General features: G+C 41.8%; 1 protein-coding gene across 3 annotated transcripts in view; it reads right to left on the reverse strand.

Moving 5' to 3' along the window:
* Positions 1-4,655: 4,655 nt before the first annotated feature.
* The window catches only part of ctif (CBP80/20-dependent translation initiation factor), a 230,741-nt gene continuing 207,807 nt past the window's right edge, over positions 4,656-27,589 (reverse strand). For all 3 annotated transcript variants that reach the window (XM_072574834.1, XM_072574843.1, XM_072574824.1), the window contains 2 exons: positions 7,851-7,904; positions 4,656-6,393 (listed from right to left, as the gene is read on the reverse strand). In XM_072574834.1, coding sequence (XP_072430935.1) covers positions 6,178-6,393; positions 7,851-7,904 — 270 coding nt within the window. In that variant the 3' untranslated portion in view covers positions 4,656-6,177. The remainder of the gene's footprint in view (positions 6,394-7,850; positions 7,905-27,589) is intronic.

Here is a 27,589-nt window from a genome sequence, read left to right on the forward strand (position 1 = left end):
CACACTCCCACCTGTGATAAGCTAGCTCAGCACATTTCAGAAATTGAACTGTGGTCTTGCTGGTCTCTGCATCAGTCAGATGTGCAATGTTACCAGCTCAGCTTTCTGTTAACCAATAAACAAGTAATCTATTCACAAACTGCTCCTTCATTTTGTGTACTATAAGATTTGATAAAATAATAATTCAGAGTGCATTCAAGTTCATTTGTTACAGAGCTTATCTGTATTTTACATTGAGTTCTTCTGATTGGTTCAGAGTAAAGCCCCTTTTATTATTCAATAAACTGTGTGTTGAAATGTTGAGCCTATAACTTCAGCTTTTCCTCCACATTCTGCTAATTACTCTACACTTACACAATTTAATGCCTATTTGATTTGAAGTCTTTTTCATCAAACACTCTGTTCCTCAGACAGCCATGAAAAGCACTGGCACATTGGATTACCTGCTCCCCTGTACGCATTGGAATTATGGACAGTATACAGCAGACACATTAACTCCTTTAAGAAATATTTACAGTGATACCTCTACAAATACCTGCATATCCACTGGCAGGATAAGTGCACCAATACCAGGTGCCATCTCTTAGTCCGACATCTCCACTGTCGAGGCACTAGTTACGATTAATCTGCTGCATGGGGGGTGGGGGGGGGGGGGGGGGGGGGGGGAAACGACAAGGAAGGCTATCCGTTCACATATTTGACATAAGACTTCCAAAGCAAGCTCTCTACTCCCATCATGGGAATCTTAAAACCACATAAACGACAGAAGACGTATCCTCGTGCCAAACATTCCTCATGTCCCTGACGGACACAGATGGAGTGAGATGCCCAAACACAAACAGGGGAAGGATTTTGTGAAAAACTGCAAATCTCACCCATCCATTTCAGCAAATGCTACCTCTCCAACCTGTGGCATGGTTTTAGATCCAACATTAGACATATTAGTCAGCTCAGGCCCCTCAATATCAGATTGGAAGAAAATAATTTTCAATCCTGAGGGACTACCAAAGAAAGACACCAAAAGACAACATAATAAGGGTAAAGAAGAGAAGATCATCTGGAGTATTCCTGCCTTTTAAGTCATCATTAAAAAATATTTCAAACTAATCTTTACTGAGCTAATGGGACTTGTCTCACAAGGAACTGATTGGAGCTCGGGCAATGGAGGTTCTGACGATTTTCAGAAGATCATAACAATTAGGAGCTTGAGTAGGTCATTTGACATTTCAAACCTGCAGCATGATTTAATAAGATTATGGCTGATTTGACTGTGGTCTTAACTTCCAGACTACCCACAGAGGCCCCATAACCCTTTATTTGTCTTGTTTTTGTTCAGCTCAGCCTTCAGCATCTTCAATGACTCACCCTCCACTGTTCTCTGAGGAAGGCAATTCGAAAATAAATTCCTTCTCATATCCCTCTTAAATGGGAAGCCTTGTTATTAAACTGCATCCTCTAGTTATAGATTACCCCAACAAAAGAAACACTCAGCATCTACATGGTCATGCCTGCTTAGATTCTCATAATTTTCAATAAAAATATCAATTCACTAAGGCTCCTTGCAATAGCACCTTCCAAACCTGCGTCCACTACCATCTAGAATCAAAGAAACAGATACATACGCCATCACTTGCATGTTCCTCTTGAGAAAACTCACTATTCTGACTTGAACTACTTTCCTGTTCCTTCAGTTTTGCTGGGTCAAACTCCTGGAACTCTCTCTCAAATAGCATGGTGGGTCTATTTGCATGAAATAAACTGCATCAGTTCAAGAAGGTAGTTTGCCAATACCTTCTCAAAAAGTCATTAGGGATGTGTTATCAATGCTGGTTCAATCAGTAAAGACCACACCACCTGAATAATTAATAAAACCAATTTTGTTCTACTGAACTCCAATGAGTATAGGTACAACCTGCTCAACATTTTGTCTTAAAATAATCACTCCATTCCAGGAAAGAGCAGAGTGACCCTCTCCTGCTTAAGTAAGGAGACCTAGTCCTTAAGTGCAGTGTCATCAATGCCTTGTAGGATTGTTGCATGAGTTTCCTGCTTTTATACTTCACCCCATTGGCAATAAAGACCAACATTCCATTTGCCTTCCTAATTACTTATTATATTTGTATTCTAATGTTCTGGATAAATGGATTAAAACACCCACATCTCTCTGTGTTGTGGCATTCTGCAAAATCAGTACAGGACTTATACAGTTAATGGTAGGGCCCTAGGAAGTGTTGTCGAACAAAGAGACAGACGTTCAAGTACAGAGAACTTTGAAAGTTGCATCACAGGTAGACAGGGTGGTTAAGAAGGTGTTTAACATATTTGCCTTCATTGCTCAGACCATTCAGGAGTTGGGACAGCACATTGTGGTTGTACAGGATATTGGTGAGGTCACTTTTGGAATACTGTGGATAGTTTTGGTATAGGAAGATATTATTAAATTGGAGAGGGTGCAGAAAAGATTTACCAGGATGTTGCCGGGAATAGAGGGTAACTTATAGAAATGTGTAGCAAATTATCAGCCATGATCTTATTGAATGGTGGGACAATTGTTAGGGGTTGAATGACCTACTTCTGTTCCTAATTAGTACGTATGCTGTTTGCAACTCTCCTCGTATGGCATTGTTGGTCTACCTATAGCACATGGACTGCACCAACTCAAAATGTCAGCTCACCACTATCTTCTTAAGCACCAACAAAGGACAGGCACTAAATACTTGCCCAGCCAACGATGCCCTCATCACATGAATTAATTGTTAAAAATGTAAACATTGGTGATAGCTTCATGGTCATCATAACTGAGACTAGTTAGCTGAATTTAAATTCCACCTTGATTGGATTTGAACCTGTATCGTCACAGCATTGGCTTTACATTACTCTTCCAATGCCATTATCTCTATACTCACTCCCCCACTAAATCTATAATCCTCTGCATGTTCTTTGTATCCTCACAACTTGCCTTCTTACTTATCTTTGCATCATCAACACATTTGGCTGAAGTACAGACTGTCCTTTCTTCCAGATCATTAAATTGTAAATATTTGAGGTCCCAGAAATGATCACCACAGCACTGATTAGTTTGCCACCTGAAAATAATCCATTTATTCTGTTCTCTATTAGCCAAAACTCTATCCATACTAATCCATCACTCCAACATTATTGGCTTCAGTGCAATAATCTTTCATGTAGTCCCTTACTGAATATCTTTTCAAGCTAACATGTCAAAAATGTAACAGAAGCTGTCCACTTGCTTGGGTATCAGTCTATCAAAGCCTTCCTTGACAAGGTAGATCATTTGATATGGCATTCCATCCACCATCTTAAATATGAAGCCACCAGCCATGAACAATGGGAGCAGTATGTACCATCTACACGATGCGCCATGGCAACTTTCAACAGTAAGATCTTTCAACGGTATCTTCAAGTATATGTCCTTCACTACCTAAAAGAATATGGCTACATGGGATGTATGGGAACATTACCATCTGGAAAATACCTTCCAAGCCACGTACCATTTTGACTTGGAACTATATTGCCATTACTAAACTGTCAGTGGGTGAAAGGTGCGGAAGTCCCTCTGTAACTGATGAATTTAGACTACATGGAATGCAGTGGCTCAAGGGTGACTCTTTACCATATTCTCAAGGGATATTAAGGATGACCAACAAATGCTGATGCTCAGATGTCACTTATGAATTAACAACAAAATATCTGGGTTTGAGAATATGTGGTTGCACAATTGTAGTGACCTGTCCTTTGAACCAAGGTCAGTGCTTTGGGCACCACTGACAATGCCTATCAAGGTTGCATTGGCTCAACCATTGTGGTTATATAGACATCAAGCCAATTTTGAGGCTGATATTGCCCTGTTAATGCTACGTGAAAACAGATTAAATTCAACTTTCATCTCACTCTGACTTCAATATCCCACTTGCAGCAGCTATATGATATTCCCACTCTATGCTGAATATCATAATGTAGAGGGTAGGAATTTAACACCTCCAATGGTACTTCCACTCAAATGTTTGGAATTTTGAGTAAAAGCAGAAATAAATGCCAGTTGCCAGTTGTACTGCAAGAATGCAAAAAGAAATAGAGAAAGTGTCAGTTTGAAGTTGCTTTTATAGTGATTGGCTCTTGTAAACCATTAAAGTAGAAGGTACTGTTTCATCCTTTAATTTGTTGGATCTCGGACTTCACTGTACCAAAACCTACTTATTACTAGAAAAACAAAACTGACAGGTTTCAAAAGACTAAACCAAGAGCGAGAATGCATTGCAATTCATTCTTCTAAGACAAACTGGTATTCTGTCACTTTGTCAAGAGCCTAACATCCTAAAAGGCCCTTGGAAACATCACAAACAACATTGTTGGCTTTAAATTGTTCAACTTCATAACAGCAACTTAGCAAGAAGCCTACTTTCATACATGCCCCCAACTATTTGTTATCATGCACAGGATACAGTCAATTTTCTCCCATCCCTCTTTCAACAGGAGCCATACTAGAGAATGATGATTGGACACTTCATACAATTGAATTATGTCAATAGCAATAAACCAATCATGGTCAGATGGCTGAATGATAATCAAGGTGATTACCACAAACAAGCTCAGTCAGCGCACATTACACAAAATGATTCACTTAGCACTTGTCATGTGAGATAATTCAGTCAGCATTTATTACACAGGTTAACACAATGTGTAGTGTGTTAGAGGCAGCAACATACTGTGGAGTTCAAACTCAGAAGCTGCAAAATTTAAATCTCAACATTTTATAACATTAAAATTAAAGATAGATTTGCAGTTACATAGCGCCTTGCACAATTTCAGGGCACCAAAAGCTCTTTATACCCTATAAAGCATTTATGAGTGTAGACGCTGTTGTAATGAGGAAAGGTGGAAGTCAATTTGTGTACAGCAAGCTCACACAAACAGCAGTATGATAATGAGCAAATACCTGCTTTATCATTGCTTCAGCCCCTAGAAATCAAACTGCTTTGAGCACACTTCAGAATATGCATCATCTGACATAATACGAAAATCAAAGCCAATTCTCAAAATGTACCACTTCTGGTTTTGTTAGCCGAAGTATCATGGAGACAGCTTTTTGTGCACATCATGTGCCTGAGCCAGAAATAATACTGGGAGCCATTTTACTGGTTAATGAAGGTAAACTGGTTTAAGGGAAAAAAAAATCAATTACACTAAATTAATTGTAGACTTATAGTCTAAATAGAATACTGTAAACTCATGGGAATATCCTTCCCTTAACAATATATTAGCAAGTACTTCACATTTATGCTACAATGTCCTTTCATAGCTTTAGATACTGAATCTACTATCATTCATTTTAGTGTATGAGGCCAAGTCAAGTCTTCTTTCAGCTTTTCACAATCTCAGCACCGGGACAATGAAACATTGGCAGTTTCACTCTGGTACCCAGGCACCATCATTTCAAACTTTAACCAAAATGCAACACAGAAAGATTCAAAACTGTCCTCTCAGTCATTTAACACAAATGCATAGCTTTTGGAAAGAACTGATTTGGAATCTGTGTAAAATTAAAATTTTCGGCTTTGTACGAAAAGAACATGCATTCGAGATTCCGATGTAAACTCAATCTTCTTTTTTATTTTTCCTTGCACCCTTTCCTAAAACTTGAGCAATTAGAAAATGTGTAAAACAAAAAAGGTCAACTTAAAACCTGCCCTGCATGTAGTAATTGATTTTCAAGCCTGGCATAGAATGTACTTCCTATTGTCCTGCCAGGCCATCTGCTGAGTGTCACCTTCTGCCAATTGCTTAGCAAGACGGCTGTCACAATGGCAGAACAAATAAAGCACACTGAGCGCACACATACACATACTCAACACAATACCAGGCTAGCTCCAGACCTCCACAAACCATGGGGTGGTGTGTTGTCAACGGATCAACTACAATCAAAAACACAGGAGGGGGAAAGGAGGCTTGGCACTCGAATGAAAGAATGTGCCCCTAAAATGATTCTCTGCATGCTGGGACTTATCTTTCTGTTCCTTTTTTGTAATTTAATACATTCCCCTCTCTTTCCTGTAAAAAGAGTCTTTTTTTATATAAAAAAAGACAGCACCTTCCCATATGTTGTTCCTCCTTCTTCCTGTTTTATCTTTATCCCCCCTATTTATATTTTCATTTTTTTTAAGCAGTTAATTTCTGGATGGTTTTGTTGTAGTACTGCGTGATGGTAGGGGTCAGTGGGTTCCAGTTATTGGCATGCAGCTCGATGACTTCAAGGAGGAGGGACCGTGTCAACGCTGATTCGGAGGGGCCCAGCATCTTGTCGCGTGCTGCGGCTAGCAGCTCTGTCATCATCTCTGGCAGCTGTTCCTCCAGCAGCTTGCCTGTGCTCTGCAGCTGTCAAATGGGTAAAGGGCATAGGTCAAAGTTACACTGTCAACCATTTGAAAACACAATGCTTAAGAAAAGTCAGAGGTGGAAATTGAAAGTCATTTCTAGGACGATTTTAAATTGTTACCTCTCTTATATCTCTCCCTTTTTACTCAAACTTTGAATGAGGCCTGCTTGAATAGGGTTTCCACCCTTGCGTTAGAGAGTAGAAAGTTTCAGTACAATAAATAACTCCAATGGCTCAAGCTACAAAGACACAGCTTACTGAGGTACCAGGTAATACAAGGGCCCGAGAATTAAAAGTCTGATCTACACTTGCTATCCCATCCCAAGTAGGTTGACAGTTGGTGAACAACATTGGACCACAAATTGGAAGCGGTTGGAGAAATCAGCCATGTTTGCTCCCCCTCCTCCCCAACTTATTGCTATCTAGTGATCTCTGCATCTGCACAGAAACAAAAATTTGCAGGTAATGCACTTTATGAATAGTCTTCCAACATTCACTGCCTGGGCACATATATTTACTCAGGTACTGGAAAGATAGTCATAAATAAAAGTCCATTACAACTGGGCACAATAAATTTGAAGATATACCTTCCCTGCATGAATCTATTTACAATCACAATGTATTTGTAACTGTAATGTTAAAGCTACTAGTACTTTTTATAGTTATGTCATTTTGTATGTATCAGCTTTAAGAGAGAACAGCTGGCTATTTTTGTCAGCGTTAACTTTCTCAAAGCTCCCTGCATCATGCAGCACAACATGAGAGAATCAGCCTAAAAATACTGTTCACATTTTGTTACAATCCTTTGCTTTAGTTACTCAAGTGCTAGGAAGGTCTTAATTTTCCTCCATCTTCTGTCCACATGGTGGGAGTAGTAGATTCAGGTGCAGTTCCTTGGTCTCAAGAACTTTCTTTAAGAATGAACTCAAGCATGAAATCATGTCCTACTTTTGTGGTGATGTAAAATGACTCAGTATTCTCAATACCTAACTTAGCCTTCTTTGGATTCTAGCCGCAAGAGGGTAATTTGATTGCCAATTATACCCAGATTGGTTAAATGTGGCAATATTTTCACTTCACTGTCTTACTGTTTCTGCTGTACTCGACAATAAACAGTGTGGCGGAACAGGGAGCATCAATGTGGTTTAATCAGTGATGATGGTGTAAATGTGGATTAGTATTGTCCCCCTTCTCTATCATCTCCAGGAATGACTATTAATTAGGGCCTCAGAAAAGTTCACCAATCAGAATGAATACTGATTTTCCTAACCCATTGCAAGCCAAAAATCTTTTAGTGCTACAGGAATAACTAACTAACCCTGAACTGTTCAGAGCCCAATATGAAAGATGATAAAACTGTTTAGATTCACCATAAGACCAATATTGACATTATCTGCTGGATTTTAAAGACAGTCTGTACGAACTCTAACACTGAAAACATTAAATAAAAACTTACCTCCATCGAGCAACACAGAACGGCATCTTCTTTGACATCTTGTGATTGTAACAGCTAAGGCGAGGTGGCAAAATCCGATTTATGGAAGCAAGAGAATAAAAAAGGAAAGTTGACTTCACATATATTCAGAGACTATATATCATCCATTTGCAATTACATTATTATGGAAAGTTTACTGACATTTTCACTGATCATCGCAATTTGTGGTGCACAGAGACTTACAGGCCAGGGACATTTTCCTTTTAGATCACTTTTCCTCAGAGCCGCCTCCAATTTGCAAGCCGAGAAGGCTTCCAAATTGTAATTTTCTATCTTGTTTCCTCTAAATGGAAATGTATCTCTTAAGAATAATTACTGCCAGGGTCAGTCTTAAACTCAGGGATTGAATACTCTCTGTTTTACACTCTAAGGATCTGTGTGCTGCCACTGTTACACCCTCCTGGAGATGTGTCACATTCAGATTAGTGTTTGCAGCTGCCATAAATCCATTGCTACGTCCATTTCAGAAAGATCCTACTAAAATAATTACAGCTTAAAAGCCCTCACAAGTTCTCCATTTGCTCATTACACTAGGACTGGCTTGGCTCCTGTGATTGCAGCACACATATACACTGTCCATCAATTTTTGACAGTGCCTTTTAAGGTTTGTCCTTCTTAAACAAGTCGTATATGTACAGATTAACAATAGGATTTAAATCTTCTGACATAGATCACCTAAGATTGTCTGCCCTATAGTTTGAACTGCTAAACTGGAAAGAAACTCTGCAAAATGTGATGCATGTATATTTTCTCTAGTAACAAGAGGGAACACATGTATGAAGGAAAATGTTTATCATTGCAGGTGCTTACCCTCCAAGAATTAAAAATTGAACTGTCTTCCGTGATGGACCAGGATACTTCATGGTGTAAGGCTGACCCATGCATGCTGAGTTGGTGCTTGCTCTATGCTGGGTTTATTGATGGCTTCCACACATATGCTGACAGCACTCATTGTCTAACCTAGCTTGTAAAGAATGGACTGTGGTACTGGCAGGTAACCAGTCCTCATTGGATAGCATTCTACCATGAACCTATGCCTTCAAAACGGGAGATGAAAAGAAGTCTAATCGGAAACAAAATTGATGAATTGTTAAATAAGGTATTGCTTTAAGACTTTAAGGATACAGAGTTATATTCTCAATGATGTGTATAAATCTAGCTGATTTAAGCACATAAGAAACAGAAAATGAAACCCTTGAGTCTGTTCTGCTATTCTGTAAGACCATGGCTGACCTTCAAACGCAATTTCACATTCCCACCTTATCCCCATGTCCTGAAAATCCGTCAGTGATCAAAGTTCCAACGATTTCAGCTTTGAGAATACTCAACAACTGAGCACCTAGAGTCTCCTGGGTGTATAAATCCAAAGATTCACAAATCTTGGAGTGTGAAATATTTATTTTTACTGTTTTAAATATTCAGCAGAAGGTACTTAAAGACTTGAGGGTTAATCAACATGCCCAAGTGCTTGCAACACGCTCATGTCCTGTATATTAGAAAGGACCAAAGGCCAAGCATCTGCTCTTCATCTTTACCTCACACAATTCCACAGTCACATCATATAGATACAATTTAAACAAGACTGTAATGCTGATGTTAGAGTGCTTGCAAATTTTACATTCCAATTTCTTTTAGCCATATGCAGATTTTGTACATTTTAAGATAAAAGAGAAAATAAGGGCTTTGATTTTTATGCCTCCATGCATTTTGGAGCAGAGGCAGAGGGGATTAAAAATGGTGTGTAGAACTCAATTATGGGTTTGACTGCACACTCCCATCATGTCAGATTTTAATGGGATAAGGATGTCATCAATGAGGCTACACTCAACAATTCCACACTTGCCTACTCCAATGTAGGAATGCGCATTTTAGATCCCCCACTCCATTTTAATGGAATCATTGAAACATGTAGCACAGAAGAGGCTCATCAGCCCATTATGACTGCACCAAAACTACATTAAATCTACACTAGTCCCACTTTCCAGCATTTAGCCCAAAGTCTTGAATGTTATGACATGTCAAGTACTCATCCAAGTATATCTTAAAGGTTGTGAGGTTTTCTGCCTCTACTACCCTCACTGGCAGTGCATCCCAGAATTCAACGACCCTCTGGCTGATTTTCTATCCCTTCAAATTCTCTCTAAACCTCCTGCCTTCACCTTAAAATTAAGCCCGCTTATTACTGACCCTTCAACTCGGGGGTACAGCTGCTTTCTATCCACCCTGTCCATGCCCCTCTTATGCACCTCATCTTACGCACCTTTTGTTAGGACATGTAGTTGATGACACTTCCGAGGTGTCATAAATCAAAGCAGAATACTCTTACCAAGCGGGGAAACAACAGTGGTTCCTGCAATTCTTTCATTGACAGACAGTGAAATACAAACAATAAAAAAAACCCGTTCTTTCAATTTCAGTCAATAAATGCTATATTGAAAGTTAGATTATTTTTTATTAAAGTAGTTGCATATAGGCTTTAATCTTTGAAAGCTAAGTTAATTAACCATTGCATTGATCAAGGTCAGAAGTCACATGATATCAGGTTATAGGCCAACAGGTTTATTTAAAATCACAAGCTTTCAGAGTGCTGCTCCTTCATCTGATGTAGTAGCACTGCTCCGAAAGCTTGTGATTCAAGTAAACATGTTGGGTATAACCTGGTGTCGTGTGACTTCTGACCTTCTTCATTCCAGTCCAATATTGGCACATGCACATCATTGCCTTGATCTGCATTATGTAAATGTTAAGATTCCACTGGGTAAAGTGTTAGCGTGTATTCAAAACTGAAGAGAACACTGTATGAGATCCCTATTGTAATAACGTGAAGAGACTTAAACGTCTCGAGTCCTTTTAAAAGAGAATCAATCTTCAGTAGCTTTCACCTAAAGAAGAAAAATGTCCCCAGTCTGCTCCTGACTTGTCTTTGTTGACAGAATATCTGGTATAACTTAGAAAAGAAAAGCTATCTGGGCATTCAGTTTCAATCGACATCAAAGTTTACATTTCCCAGGGTGTATTACTAAATCATAGCTCATATGAATGCTTGGGTGAGCTTCAAAAGATCCTGAATTGCTTAATCAGCAGGATTCACATTTTGTGTTTGCACTGTGTTCATGTTTTGATTAAGGTTTTATTTTGTATCTGTAATTGTGTCTGTATATATCTAGAGGAAAGTGAGATCTGCAGATGCTGGAGATCAGAGCTGAAAAATGTGTTGCTGGAAAAGCGCAGCAGGTCACGCAGCATCCAAGGAGCAGGAGAATCGATGCTTCGGGCAGAAGGAGGCTTCCTGAAGAAGGGCTTATGCCCGAAACGTCGATTCTCCTGCTCCTTGGATGCTGCGTGACCTGCTGTGCTTTTCCAGCAACACATTTTTCAACTCTGTATATATCTACATTTGATACGTTGATGACCTGGATGCTTGTTTTTATAACAGATTCACTACAGGGGGCTGTATATTTTTGGATGAGTTTTATTAATGAGAGGTTTTGCAGTAGATCATTGGAATTTCTTTTCATTTTTTTATTTCAAGGACATGGCCCCAAGGTCTTGTGATTGAGTATGGAGGATACAAGGGGCAGAAGGCACTGAGATGTCATGGGGAGCATGAGGGAGGATGGGGTTATGTGGGATATGGTGAATACATGAAACATTGAATATAGAGAAGGCACATAGGAACTAAACAAGAAACGGGAGCATGAATACAGTCGGTTCAGCTATAAAGTGTATTTCTTCAATGCCAGTTGACTTTAATGAAGAATTTAGGCTGTTATTTGTAGAACAGCAACTTTCCTGACCTGTAGTGGTTAAAACACGATTCCGGCCCCATTAGTTTAAAAGATATGGCTATTGCTTGATTTTCTTATAATGTGAGATTGCATGAGAATGGAACCATCACGTTACATTAGAACTGACTATAGTCTATAATGGCCCATTAAACCTGCTCTGCTGTTCAATACAATCGTGGCTGATCTTAGGTTTTTCTCTACTTAAGTCTCTGCTCCCCATATTCCTTGATCCTGATAGACCAAAAATCTATTTATGCTAGCTCTGATTATATTTAATGACAAAGCAATCGCAAACTTCTGAGTTAGAAAATTCCGATTATTCACATCAGTGAGGTATATTCAATTCTGATATAACATGATAATTCCATTCTTGTGCGATCTCACATTATAAGAAAATTATGCAATAGCCATGCTATGTAGGCATTAGTGTTGTTACCAAGGTGTAGAGGTCCTGTACTTTTAAGAGAATTAAAAAGCTACCAAGGCCTGCCGGACACAGCACAAAGTGTTCTGAACACAGTAACAATGTAACATTTGGTTGAAACAGCTAGCAGCAGATGGGTTACCATGAGACAAAAAACAAATTCAAATTTGGCCAATATGCCTCAAGATACCAAAATCCAATCAAGTTCGAATTTAGTATTTTGATAATATTAAAACCAATGAAATGGTCCAATGTTTTGGGATATAAAACTGGATGTTTTTGAACAGTTGAGGGAGAACTGCTTAGCCACCAACAAGTACAGACTGCCAGCAGAACCGCTCTCTGAAAGGTATCTGGTTATTAGAAGTTTGCGCAGCAGAACATCAAAATGAAGAAAGAGGAAAATCTGCAGAGGTAGATACAAAGAGAGGATTCGACAGCTGACTGGTTTTGAAAGTTGAATTCTTTTTGTTAAATCTTAATCTGGATTTTTAAAAAAATTGGACTAGTATCGTAGAGTGGGAGGTAAAAGATAGGTTTAAGAGAAAGGAGTTGTAAATAGCTATTGGTTTTAATACTCTCTGTTGGACTTAAAGTATAAAGTTGTTAATTTTTACTTTAAATAGTGACCTCTGGGATAAGTCTTTCCCTCTCAAATTTTAACAGATTAAACCTTTATTGTGTGGCAAGTTTAAAATTGGCAGAGGGGTTTACCCTGTGTCGTAACAGAGTCAGAGTCAATGCAGGTAAAGAAAGTTCATGTTCTATAAATAAGTCTAAGTTCTTCAATCGTATTAAAGCCATTTCGTATTGAAGAAACGCGTGTTACAGCGGAACCGACTGTAATTTCTCATTTCAGTCCTAAATTCACACTAAATTTGTCCTGCCATGTTTTAGATTCCTCGACCAGAGAAGTAATCTCTCAACATGTGTTAAACACCTTCAGTATTTTATAAGTTTCAATGAGATTGCCTTTTCTTCTAAATTCCAGAGAATATATTTAGCTTCTCATCATAGGGCAAACTCCTCATTTCTGGCACTTAAGTATGGAGACCAAAATTGAACATACTACTCCGGGTAGTCTTACCAAAACCTGAAGTATAATTGTAGTAAGATTTCTTGAATTCTACTACTCCAATCACCGTGCAATAGAGAAACTTATCATGTACCTTTTTGGTTGCTTGCTGAACCCACAGGTTGGCTTTCTGCATTCCGGATATAAGTATATCAGAGTTCCTTTGAACATGAATATTTGCAAGTATTACACCTCTTTCCTTCCTATCGGAAAGATGTTGTGAAACTTGAAAGGCTTCAGAAAAGGTTTACAAAGATGTTGCCAGGGTTGGAGGATTTGAGCTATAGGGAGAGGCTGAACAGGCTGGGCTGTTTTCCCAGGAGCGTCGGACGCTGAGGGGTGATCTTAGAGGTTTATAAAATCATTAGGGGCTTGGATAGGATAAATAGACAAGGACCTTTCCCTGGGGTAGGGGAGTCCAGAACTAGAGGGCATAGGTTTAGGGTGAAAGGGGAAAGATACAAAAGAGACCTAAGGGGCAATTATTCACGCAGAGTGTCATACGTGTATGGAATAAGCTGCCAGAGGATGTGGTTGAGGCTGGTACAATTGCAACATTTAAAAGGCATTTGGATGGGTATATGAATAGGAAGGGTTTGGAGGGATATGGGCCGGCTGCTGGCAGGTGGGACTAGATTGGGTTGGGATATCTGGTCGGCATAGACGGGTTGGACCGAAGGGTCTGTTTCCATGCTATACATCTCTATGACTCTTAAACATTCTCTTCTTTTTTTAAATGAGGTGATGCAAACTATAGGGAATAGGATTGAACATGGAGGGGCCACATTAGGAGGTGGGATGGGATGAGGTGGGTGTCAGTCATCATTAAAATGGCCATCAGTCCACCATTATCATCTTAGACCTATCTCTATCCAGTCACTGCTTCCCTGACACAAAATATATGCCATACAAGATGTTTTTAAAAGGAGACAAATCTGTTGAATTAAAAAATCTTCAGACTGGGCTTTCCTATCTCCTCCACAAAAATCTATCTCTGGATGGTTGTTATCTGGTTCATTCTTTATGCAAAACCTCTCAACCTGTGCATAACAGCCAATACTTATGTTCCCAAAGTACAGCACCTACTAAATTATCTTGCAGTCTGACAGCAGACTGAACTATACTGCAGGATATCCAACCAACCTTACATCCTACATAATGGATCTTTTGACTACTTTCTGTCACCTGGTCATTTCCCACAATTTTGAAAGCCAGGAATGCTCTACCTGAAAGATTAGAGGAAGAAGATTCAATAGTAACTTTTAAAAGGAGAATATTTGCAGGGAAAAGCAAAGGGGTTTTGGGAAAGAGAAGGAGAGTAGTGAAGGAGAGTAGAATACGACGGCCAGGTGGTATTATTGCTGGATTGTTAATCTAGAGACCCAGGTAATGTTCTGGAGATCTGTCAGGCCAGGATTTGAACGCAATAAAAATCTGGAATTAAGAGTGCGATGATGACCATCAGAAAATCCCATCTGGTTCACTAATACTATTTAGGGAAGGAAACTGCTATCCTTATCTGGTCTGCTTACATGTGGCTCCACACCCACAGATTCTTAACTGTTCTCTGAGCAATTAGGGATGGGCAATAAATGCTGGTCTATTTCTTGCGAATAAATTAAAAACAAATTTGATAGATCTTTCAAACAGTTGGCACAAGCAGAAAGAGCCCAATGGTATCCTTTTGCGTCATATTGTTCTATAACTTAATGCTCATCGATTTTTATTGATTGACACAAATTGATGTCTGAGAATATGTTCTTCATCTAGTATTCAACATAAATTTTTTATAATCTCATGTTCTGAGCATTTTGAAAACCAGGATCATGTCCCCTCAGTGTCCTTTTCAGCAATGAGCGCAAATTCAGTGACACTGCTGGAATTGTCAATATGATTCGCAAGAAAACTTACTGCTAGTTATGTACCTTATGGAGTACTTTTTCACCTCATCAATTTTAACTCATCAAGGCACTGACTGTTCACTGAAATACAGCTCAAAGGGCATGAGGCACACAACCAAAGTGGTTATTAACACATGAGTGATGACAACTATCCAACTATAGAAAACATCACAATCAAACCTTAATTTGCCTCAAAATCAACACATGGAATCTTCCATTGGGACCAATGAATAATCATCAGGATTGGGAATGCTCGCTAGTTTTCATCTCAGATCAGTGAAGAATCATGGCACCAACTGCATTGTCATTACCATCTGCTGGATGTGATTAGCTACTCATCAAGAGCCATTTTTTTAAAGCAGCCTCTTGCCTGGTTTGTCAGTTACTCATTTATTAAACTAGCTGAACCATCAAAGGATCTCTGCTTCATTAGGTTTACTTAGTTTAGCGAGTTTACAGACATAAAGATTTATCTAAACAATGTAAGACATGCATTTTTCAAAGTGACTTGAATGTGAATGATGCTGGAAAGGCCTATCTTGAATCCTTTTTTGTGATGCTGCTTTTGAAATGCTGTTAGGTCAGAAATGACACATCGATGACTCAACAACAAGGAGGAGGGGTGGTCACATATCCAAGTCAAGATGGTTTGTGATTTGGGAGATAAAAATGCTACCATAACATTACTGCTCCTTTTCTTCTCACTGATGGGGTGGAGAAGATCAAGGGTAGAGGATGTGGTCAAACTAAACTTGCCAAATTACTGAGGGATACAAACATAGAATATAGGAGCAGAAGGAGGCCATTTGACAGATCATCTAACTCAACAGACTAATCCTGCTTTCTCCCCATAACCTTTGATCCCATTTACCCCAGTGCTATATCTAGCTGCCTCTTGAATGCATTCAATATTTTAGCATCAACTACTCGCTGTGATAATGAATTCCACAGGCTCACCACTCTTTGGGTAAAGAAATGTCTCCTCATCTCCATCCTAAATGGTCTAGCCCAAATCCTCAGACTGTGATCCCTGGTTCTGGACATACCCTCCATCGGAACATCCTCCCTACATCTACCTTGACTAGTCCTGTTAGAATTTTATAAGTGCCTATGAGATCCCCCCTAATTTGCCTGAACCCCAGTGAAAACAATCCTAACCTAGTCAATCTCTCCTCATACGTCAGTCCCACCATCCCCAGAATCAGCCTGGTAAACCTTCGCGGCACAACCTCAAGAGCAAAAGCATCCTTCCTCAGAAAAGGAGACAAAAACTGCACACAATTTTCTAGGTGTGGCCTCACCAAGGCCCTGTATAACTGCAACAACACATCCCTGCTCCTGTACTCGGAACCTCTCACAATAAAAGCCAACATACCATTTGCCTTCTTTACTGCCTGCTGCACCTGCATATCTACCTTCAGCGACTGGTGCACAAGGACACCCAGGTCCCACTGCACACTTCCCCCCTCCCCCCCCCACTCCCAATTTACAGCTATTCTGGTAGTAATCTGCCACCATGCTTTTGCTTCCAAAGTGAATACCCTCACATTTATCATCTGTCCTTGATTTGCCCACTCACCCAATCTGTTCAGATCATGCTGAAGGATCTCTGCATCCTCGCCACAGTTCACCCTCCCACTCAATTTGGTATCATCTGCAAGCTTTGTGTATTGTAGAATGCACTGGTGCTGGAGGGTTTGAAAGCAGCAAGTCTAGTGGTAGGGGTCACCTATCAAACAAACCATTCTGTCCCTAATGGTGTTATGTTGGAGTATTGCTGTGGTGGCACCCAATGACTTGAGCATGGAGAAGCTGTTTGAGGTCAGGAGATGAGCTTCTGGCTTTCAAGTAGCCAGCCTTTCCCTTCACTCCAATGACATGGTTTTATCATGGTCAATCTACTGCATTGGTAAAAACAATGACTGCAGATGCTGAAAACCAAATACTGGATTAGTGGTGCTGGAAGAGCACAGCAGTTCAGGCAGCATCCAATGAGCAGCGAAATCGACGTTTCGGGCAACAGCCCTCCTGATGAAGGGCTTTTGCCCGAAACGTCGATTTCGCTGCTCGTTGGATGCTGCCTGAACTGCTGTGCTCTTCCAGCACCACTAATCCAGTAATCTACTGCATTTCCTAGTGCAAAGGTATCACTTGATGACACAATTAATGGCGCCTTTATTGACCAATTTTTCATATAGAAATACCTGCACAATTCTGAACATCCTGGCAACTCAATAACGATATTTATAAGACAATGCTTGTGATAACAGCTTATATAAAAACTTTCACCTTTCTTAACAATTCTCATGTAGGTCAGCGAGACTGATGTAACTATGAACCCTGTATACTCATAGGCAGGGCACAGTAGAAACTGGATACAGAATAAAGCTGCTTTTGGTGATATCTATGGCTTAATATTTGATTGTATAGTGTTTCAGGAATTACTCGGACTAACCACCCCATGTCATCACTATGTCCACTGATGCTCCACGCATTTCTCTTGGACGATCATGTCCTGTGATTTTTTCATTGGACATGCTTGTGCTTCTTGTTATATAGATCACGACTGACCTCTATCAACCTGCTGCTGTTCAACAACCAATTGCAATGTTTTCTCCATGTACCTCTTCCAATATAGCTTGCGAGATGACCCTTCTTCTTAAAGTTATTACACGCTGTCTTCACAAATGAACAATTCTGTGCCCAATACTGGCTTGAGCACCAGTAGTAGCTGTTTCTAACTGCTTTTGTCAGCAGCTTCAGCTTATTCAACTCCAGCTTATTCAGTACAGCAGACAGTTGTTACCTCAGGCAAAGTGAGGACTGCAGATGCTGGAAACTAGAGTCTCGATTAGAGTGGTGCTAGAAAAGCACAGCAGGTCAGACAGCATCTGAGGAGCAGGAAAATCGACGTTTCGGGCAAAAGCCCTTCATCAGGATTGGGGACTCATTCCTGATGAAGGGCTTGTTAACTCATACTTCTCGAGTCCTGTTCTGCCATACTCATGGAAAATGTTGTACCACAAGTTATGTCGAAAGTTAACTTTAACAATGTCAGCAACTTCCTCCATGTTATAAACCACACATAAAATGGTCTGATAATGTTCTCTTTTGAAATTCTCCTCAAGCACAATGGATGTATACCTGTTTTCAAAGTCATGATAAACTTTTTGATATCCTCAGCAGGTCAATTGCCAATGGCTTGGGACTCAAGTACTGTCCAAATTTCAAATGCCTGACAGAAGAATGTCTTTGATTTAGCAGGGATGTAGTGTTGCACACACTTTTGGGCTTGTTTGGTAAGAAGTAGAAACCCGAACTTTCACTGCCTGATTATCAACCAGATGATGAGGAATACCTAGGATATTCCAAAGCTGTGCAGGTTAAGTGGATTGGCTATGCCAAATTCCCATAGTGACCAGGGATGTGCAGTCTAGGTGAATTAGCCATGGGAAATGCAGGGTTACAGGGACATGGTAGAGAGGTGGGATGGTCTTCGGAGGGTCTGTGTAGACTTGATGGGCCAAGTGGCCTGCTTTCAAACTGTAAGGATTCTATTATTAGAAGTAAAAAGTATCTCAATTTGTTCCACACATGTGCTGAAAGATGCTCAATCGTGACTATATTCTCCAGTCATGCTTGTTGATGTAGGCATCATCAAGGGTCAGTCCACTCATATGTACAATAGGCTGGATTTCTAGAACTACTGGATTAGTGGTGCTGGAAGAGCACAGCAGTTCAGGCAGCATCCAACGAGCAGCGAAATCAATGTTTCGGGCAAAAGCCCTTCATCAGGAATAAAGGCAGTGAGCCTGCAGCATGGAGAGATAAGCTAGAGGAGGGTGGGGGTGGGGAGAGAGTAGCATAGAGTACAATGGGTGAGTGGGGGAGGAGATGAAGGTGATAGGTCAAAGAGAAGAGGGTGGAGTGGATAGGTGGAAAAGAAGATAGGCAGGTCGGACAAGTCAAGGAGACAGTAAGTGAGCTGGAAGTTTGAAACTAGGATGAGGTGGGGGAAGGGGAAATGAGGAAGCTGTTGAAGTCCACATTGATGCCCTGGGGTTGAAGTGTTCTGAGGCGGAAGATGAGGCATTCTTCCTCCAGGTGTCTGGTGGTGAGGGAGCGGCGGTGAAGGAGGCCCAGGACCTCCATGTCCTCGGCAGAGTGGGAGGGGGAGTTGAAATGTTGGGCCACGGGGCGGTTTGGTTGATTGGTGCGGGTGTCTCGGAGATGTTCCCTAAAGCGCTCTGTTAGGAGGCGCCCAGTCTCCCCAATGTAGAGGAGACCACATCGGGAGCAACGGATACAATAAATGATATTGGTGGATGTGCAGGTGAAACTTTGATGGATGTGGAAGGCTCCTTTAGGGCCTTGGATAGAGGTGAGGGAGGAGGTGTGGGCACAGGTTTTACAGTTCCTGCGGTGGCAGGGGAAAGTGCCAGAATGGGAGGGTGGGTCGTAGGGGGGTGTGGACCTGACCAGGTAGTCACGGAGGGAACGGTCTTTGCGGAAGGCGGAAAGGGGTGGGGAGGGAAATATATCCCTGGTGGTGGGGTCTTTTTGGAGGTGGCGGAAATGTCGGTGGATGATTTGGTTGATGCGAAGGTTTGTAGGGTGGAAGGTGAGCACCAGGGGCGTTCTGTCCTTGTTACGGTTGGAGGGGTGGGGTCTGAGGGCGGAGGTGCGGGATGTGGACGAGATGCGTTGGAGGGCATCTTTAACCACATGGGAAGGGAAATTGCGGTCTCTAAAGAAGGAGGCCATCTGGTGTGTCCTATGGTGGAACTGGTCCTCCTGGGAGCAGATACGGCGGAGGCGGAGAAATTGGGAATACGGGATGGCATTTTTGCAAGAGATAGGGTGGGAAGAGGTGTAATCCAGGTAGCTATGGGAGTCAGTGGGTTTGTAAAAAATGTCAGTGTCAAGTCGGTCGTCACTAATGGAGATGGAGAGGTCCAGGAAGGGAGATTTCTAGAACTATTGCTCAAGAAATTAAAACTTTAGAATTCTCCTATCTTGCTGGAAGTCTATCCAACCCAGATTTGTGCACCAAGAGACATGCACAATCCCACCTTATTGATGGTTTAGTGATTAAGGAATCACACTGAACAACAGTCATTTCAATCTCCATGTCCATTCATTGTTACTTTCACATACAATACTCTGAATGTTCATTGGACATCCTTGAGCTTCATACAGTATGGATCTCAAGTGACCCTTCATTTATCTGCTGTTGTTTGACAACCATTTGCAGTGACGGCTATCACCTTCCACAAACAGTAGCAGAGATTGGGTCTGGAATAAAGCTGCTTCCCAACCTCATGTCCAGAGACCACCCAATCCATCTCCATGGGCCCAGCACGAGCACTCCGTTTCCAGTAGCCATTAGTTTTTTTTAAAATCACATTGCACAATCTAACAACTGGTTCACTTTTGTAAAACGAAAAATCACATAAGGATATCGACATACCAACAATTGTGTCAATGAATAGATTAATTCTGAAAGAAGATGATTGGTTGCAATCTGAATTTGGAAAGTTGTGAGCTATTAAGACCAACCCTACCTGCAAACATTATGCCACAAACTAACTGTCCATTTAAACGCTCTGCTTCGAAAACTATACATGACTTTTTTAAAAATTGTTCTTTTCTGTGATGATTTGTTCATCTCAAATTACGAGATATTCACTGCCACTTTGCTAAAGTGTATTGTTTACACTTGCCAAAAAAAACCCCAGAAACAACACAAGTGCCTCTTTGTTAAAAATGGGGGAGCTGGAAGTTGAGGATGAACAAAGTGGGAGTAAAACTCCTGGATTCTATCAAAACACCCTGACAGCTTGGAAGAAGGAAAGAAAAAAAAGGAAAAATACAAGTTACACTGTGTTCGAAGCAAAAGTTTAAAAAAACTGGCAAAGGCAGGAATGTTTTGGAGTAAAGTTTTAGGATGAATTTTACACTTTCTTTTGAGTAAAAAGTCAGCCAGATGAACAATTGATCACCTGGAAAATCAAAATAATTCTACAGATGAGGAGATGCTCCTCAGCAAACAAGAAGATCCTCTGGGATTGTTGTGGACATAAATATCACTCAGTTATATGGCCTTCAATGTACCTTGTGATTCATGTGCTTCATAAAAGGCTCAGTTGGCAACATACTGTCCTGTACAGCGCTGAACCTCTTATCAAGGACAGAGTTCCAGTATAAAGGCAGTAGAGACACAAACATATACTCAGTACTTTTCCAGCAAACTCCTGAGCTGTGAACTCACCCCTCTCCCATTATTAGGGAAGAAGAGCCATTGTTAGACTAATTGAGGATCTTGTTGCCAATTATAGGCCATTAGGATCTCACTCTGCATTTGCTGTCATGATATGTTGGGTAGGAAGGCAGAAGGGTGATGGCTTGCCTGGAACTTTAACAGCTTGAGCTAAAAGGGTGAAAGGAGGTTGGGGTATCTTCTTTGAAGGATCCCTGGTTCCCAGTGGCAGCACCTTCTACCAAGATGGGGACTTTCTTCTGTGCCTTTTGTCTTGACCTCAAAACCCAACCTCCTACTCTCTTTGCCCCTTTCGCTAGGGACCTGATCCACCCCCAACCAAAATCTCCAGGCTTATCTTGAAGTCTGGTATCAAAATTCTTATTCTCAGGACTCTCTGCAGTCCCAATAGTAGCCCATACTGGGGTCTGTCATTGCTGGGATTACCCAGTAGCTGGCCAATTAGATTGGCTGGCAGCTCTTGAGAATAGAACTGGAGGGAATGGATATCCCAATCAAACTTTCCTAAGGCCAACGCCAGCATATTATTGATGCAGAATGACCCATGTAAAGTCAATTGAGGCTTTGACTTAGGGCAGAGGAAAGTGAGGAATGTGCTCCTAGCTCAAAACGTTCAGCCCCAAATTATCTTAAGCAGTTGTAAAGGCTAAGGTTCAAGCGGAATGGTGTAGAATTCTAGGCATCACTCTGCAGGAAGATGTCAAGACATTGGAGAAGACACAGAGAAACATTTAAAGAACAGACAGGACGAATGACTTCAGTTCAACTACAGTATATAGAGACACTATAGGTTTGTTCTTCTCAGAACAGAGAATACTTGATAGAAGTTTTAGAAAAAGGAACGGTATGTCAGGCTAAATAAGGAGAAACTGTCTCCAGGGCAGAAGGGCTAATACCCTGGGGGAACAGATATCGACAAAAGAACCATGGTGACGCAAAGAAAACTATTATTTTAAAGTAAATTATAATATGGAATGCACTGCCTGAAAGGGTGGTGGGAGCAGATTTAATAGTAACCATTCAAATATCAGAAAGCAAAACACAAAATCACAGGGCTGTCTGGGAAAGAGATGAGTGAAATTAATTCAACATTTCTACCAAAGTGTCAGTACAGATACCATGGGAGGTAGGGCCTGCTTCATTTGTATAGCATTCTATGATTTCTATATAATAGATTAGATTAGATTAGATTACTTACAGTGTGGAAACAGGCCCTTCGGCCCAACAAGTACACACCGCCCCGCCGAAGCGCAACCCACCCATACCCCTACATCTACCCCTTACCTAACACTACGGGCAATTTAGCATGGCCAATTCACCTGACCTGCACATCTTTGGACTGTGGGAGGAAACCGGAGCACCCGGAGGAAACCCACGCAGACACGGGGAGAACGTGCAAACTCCACACAGTCAGTCGCCTGAGGCGGGAATTGAACCCAGGTCTCTGGCGCTGTGAGGCAGCAGTGCTAACCACTGTGCCACCGTGCCGCCCACCTGGCTGTCTGGCTGCTCTTTGTTCAGCAACACTCCCTAGGACCTTACCATTAAAGTAAGGTCTTTGCTGTCCACTACACCTCCAATTTTGGTGTCATCTGCAAACTTACAAACTGTACTCTTATGCTCGCATCCAAATCATTCATGTAAATGACAAAAAGTAGAGGATGCAGCACCGATTCTTGGGGCACTCCACTGGTCACAGGCCTCCAGTCTGAAACACAACCCTCCACTACCACCCTCTGTCTTCTACTTTTGAGAGAGTTCTGTATCCAAATGGCTAGTTCTCTCTGTATTCCATGAGATCTAACCTTGCTAATCAGTCTCCCATGGGGAACTTTGTTGAACGCCTTACTGAAGTCCATATAGATCACATCTACCGGTCTGCCCTCATCAATCTTCTTTGTTACTTCCTCAAAAAGGTCAATCGAGTTTGTGAGACATGACTTCCCATGCACCATGTTGACTATCCCTATTCAGTCATTGCCTTTCCAAATACATGTACATCCTGTCCCTCAGGATTCCCTCCAACAACTTGTTCATCACCGAGGTCAGGCTCACTGGTCTATAGTTCCCTGGCTTGTCCGTACCACTCTGCTTAAACAATGACACCACGTTTGCCAACCTCCAGTCTTCCGGCACCTCACTGTGACTATCAATGATACAAATATCATTGTATATTTGCTGGCAAGAGGCCCAGCAATCACTTCTCTAGCTTCCCACAGAGTTCTCGGGTACACCTGATCAGGTCCTGGGGATTTATCCACTTTTATGCATTTCAAGTCATCCAGCACTTCCTCCTCTGTAATCTGGGCATTTTGCAAGATGTCACCATCTTTTTTTTTTAGAAGAATACAGCGCAGTACAGGCCCTTCGGCCCTCGATGTTGCGCCGATCAAAGCCCACCTAACCTACACTAACCCACTATCCCCCATATACCTATCCAATGCCCGCTTAAATACCCATAAAGAGGGAGAGTCCACTACTGCTACTGGCAGGGCATTCCATGAACTTACGACTCGCTGAGTGAAGAACCTACCCCTAACATCAGTCCTATATCTACCCCCCCTTAATTTAAAGCTATGCCCCCTTGTAATAGCTGACTCCATACGTGGGAAAAGGTTCTCACTGTCAACCCTATCTAACCCCCTAATCATCTTGTACACCTCTATCAAGTCACCCCTAAACCTTCTTTTCTCCAAGTGCCTCAGCCTTTCCTCATAGGATCTTCCTACCATACCAGGCAACATCCTGGTAAACTTCCTCTGCACCCGTTCCAGTGCCTCCACATCTTTCCTATAGTATGGCGACCAAAACTGCACACAATATTCCAGATGCGGCCGCACCAGAGTCTTATACAACTGCAGCATGACCTCAGGACTCCGGAACTCAATTCCTCTACCAATAAAAGCCAGTACGCCATATGCCTTCTTCACTGCACTATTTACCTGGGTGGCAACTTTCAGAGATCTGTGTACATGGACACCAAGATCCCTCTGCTCTTCCACACTACCAAGTAGTCTACCATTAGCCCAGTAATCCATCTTTTTATTACTCTTACCAAAGTGAATCACCTCACACTTAGCTACAGTGAACTCCATTTGCCACCTTTCTGCCCAGCTCTGCAGCTTCTCTATATCCCGCTGTAACCTGCCATATCCTTCCTCACTGTCTACAACTCCTCCGACTTTTGTATCATCCGCAAACTTGCTCACCCAACCTTCTAACCCTTCCTCCAGGTCATTTATAAAAATGACAAACAGCAATGGTCCCAAAACAGATCCTTGCGGAACACCGCTAGTGACGGCACTCCAAGATGAACCTTTGCCATCAACTACTACCCTCTGTCTTCTTCCAGCCAGCCAATTCCTAATCCAAACCTCCAACTCACCCTCAATGCCATATCTCTGTATTTTCTGCAGTAGCCTACCATGGGGGACCTTATCAAACGCCTTACTAAAATCCATATATACCACATCTACCGCTTTCCCCTCATCTACCTCCTTAGTCACCTTCTCAAAAAATTCAATAAGGTTTGTGAGGCACGACCTGCCCTTCACAAAACCATGCTGACTATCCTTGATCACATCATTCTTATCCAGATGTGCATAAATCCTATCCCTTACAATTCTCTCTAAGACTTTGCCCACAACAGAAGTGAGACTCACTGGCCTATTTCCCTACAGTCTATATCTTCCATATCTTTTTCCACAGTAAATACTGATGCAAAATATTCATTTAGTATCTCCCCCATTTTCTGCAGCTCCACAAAAAGGCCACCTTGCTGATCTTTGAGGGGCTCTATTCTCTCCCTAGTTACCCTTTTGTCCTTTTTGTATTTGTATAAACTCTTTGGATTCTCCTTAATTCTATTTGCCAAAGCTATCTCATGTCCCTGTTTTGCCCTCCTGATTTCCCTCTTAAGCATACTCCTACTTCCTTTATACTCTTACATTACTTACAATGTGGAAACAGGCCCCTTGGCCCAACAGGTCCACACCGACCCACCGAAGCGCAACCCACCCAGACCCATTCCCCTACATTTACCCCTTCACCTAACACTACAGGCAATTTAGCATGGCCAATTCACCTAACCTGCACATTTTTGGACTGTGGGAGGAAACCAGAGCACCTGGAGGAAACCCATGCAGACACGGGGAGAATGTGCAAACTCCACACAGTCAGTCGCCTGAGGCGGGAATTGAACCCGGGTCTCTGGTGCTGTGAGGCAGCAGTGCTAACCACTGTGCCACCATGCTGCCCTAAGGATTCACTCAATCTATCATGTCTATACTTGTCTTTATGCTTCCTTCTTTTTCTTAACCAAACCCTCAATTTCTTTAGTCATCCAGCATTCCCTATACCTACCAGCCTTCCCTTTCCTTTCATCCTAACAGGAATATACTTTCTCTGGATTCTTGTTATCTCATTTCTGAAGACTTCCCATTTTCCAGCCGTCCCTTTACCTGCAAACATCTGTCCCCAATCAGCTTTCGAAAGTTCTTGCCTAATACCGTCAAAATTGGCCTTTCTCCAATTTAGAACTTCAACTTTTAGATCTGGTCTATCCTTTTCCATCATTATGGTCGCTTGCCCCAAAATGCTCCTCCACTGACACCTCAGTCACCTGCCCTGCCTGTTTTTCCAAGAGTAAGTGAAGTTTTGCACACTCTCTCGTAGGTACATCCACATACTGAATCAGAAAATTGTCTTGTACACACTTAACAAATTCCTCTCCATCTAAAGTTAAAATCCCCGACCATAACCTACCATATTCTTACAGATAACTGAAATCTCCTTACAAATTTGTGTCTCAATTTCCCTCTGACTATTAGGGGGTCTATAATACAATCCCAATAAGGTTATCATCCCTTTCTTATTTCTCAGTTCCACCCAAATAGCTTCCCTGGATGTATTTCCAGGAATATCCTCCCTCAGCACAGCTGTAATGCTATCCCTTATCAAAAATGCCACTCCCCCTCCTCTCTTGCCTCCTTTTCTATTCTTCCTGTAGCATTTGTATCCTAGAACATTAAGCTGCCAGTCCTGCCCATCCCTGAGCCATGTTTCCGTAATTGCTATGATATCCCAGTCCCATGTTCCTAACCATGCCCTGAGTTCATCTGCCTTCCCTGTTAGTTCATCTGCCCCCTTGCATTGAAATAAATGCAGTTTAATTTATTAGTCCTACCTTGTCCCTGCCTGCCCTGACTGTTTGACTCGCTTCTGTTCTCAACTGTACCAGTCTCAGATTGATCTCTTTCCTCACTATCTCCCTGGGATCCCCCCCCCCCCCCCCACCCCGCCCCCCCCAAACCCCCCACCTTACTAGTTTAAATCCTCCCGAGCAGCTCTAGCAAATCTCCCTGCCAGTAGTCCCCTTCCAATTTAGGTGCAATCCATCCTTCTTGTACAAGTCACTTCTACCCCAAAAGCGATTCCAATGATCCAAAAATGTGAATCCTTCTCCCATACACCATCTCCTCAGCCATGCATTCATCTGCTCTATCCTCCTATTCCTGCCCTCAGTAGCTTGTATCACTGGGAGTAATCCAGATATTACTACTCTTGAGGACCTCCTTTTTAAATTTCTGCCTAACTCTCTGTAATCTCCCTTCAGAATCTCAACCTTTTCCCTTCCTATGTCATTATTTCCAATGTAGACAATGACCTCTTGCCGGCTCCTCTCCCCCGTGACAACATTCTGCACCCTCTCGGAGACATCCTTGATCCTGGGACCAGGGAAGCAACACACCATTTTACTTTTTCACTGTTGGCCACAGAAACGTCTGTCTGTACCTCGGACTAAAGAATCCCCTAACGCAATTGATCTCTTGGAACCCGACGTACCTCTCGTTGCATCAGAGCCAGTCTCAACACCTGAAACTTGGCTGTTCATGCTACATTTCCCTGAGAATCCATCATCCCCTACATTTTCCAAAACAGCATACCTGTTTCAAATGGGTATATCCACAAAAGACTCCTGCGCTAGGTGCCTACCTCTCTTACCTTTCCCGGAGTTAAGATTAGATTAGATTAGATTACATTACATTACAGTGTGGAAACAGGCCCTTCGGCCCAACAAGTCCACACCGACCCGCCGAAGCGCAACCCACCCATGCCCCTACATTTACCCCTTACCTAACACTACGGGCAATTTAGCACGGCCAATTCACCTGAGCTGCACATCTTTGGACTCTGGGAGGAAACCGGAGCACCCGGAGGAAACCCACGCAGA

Source organism: Chiloscyllium punctatum, chromosome 1 (assembly GCF_047496795.1).
Source record: "Chiloscyllium punctatum isolate Juve2018m chromosome 1, sChiPun1.3, whole genome shotgun sequence".
Lineage (NCBI taxonomy): Eukaryota > Metazoa > Chordata > Chondrichthyes > Orectolobiformes > Hemiscylliidae > Chiloscyllium > Chiloscyllium punctatum.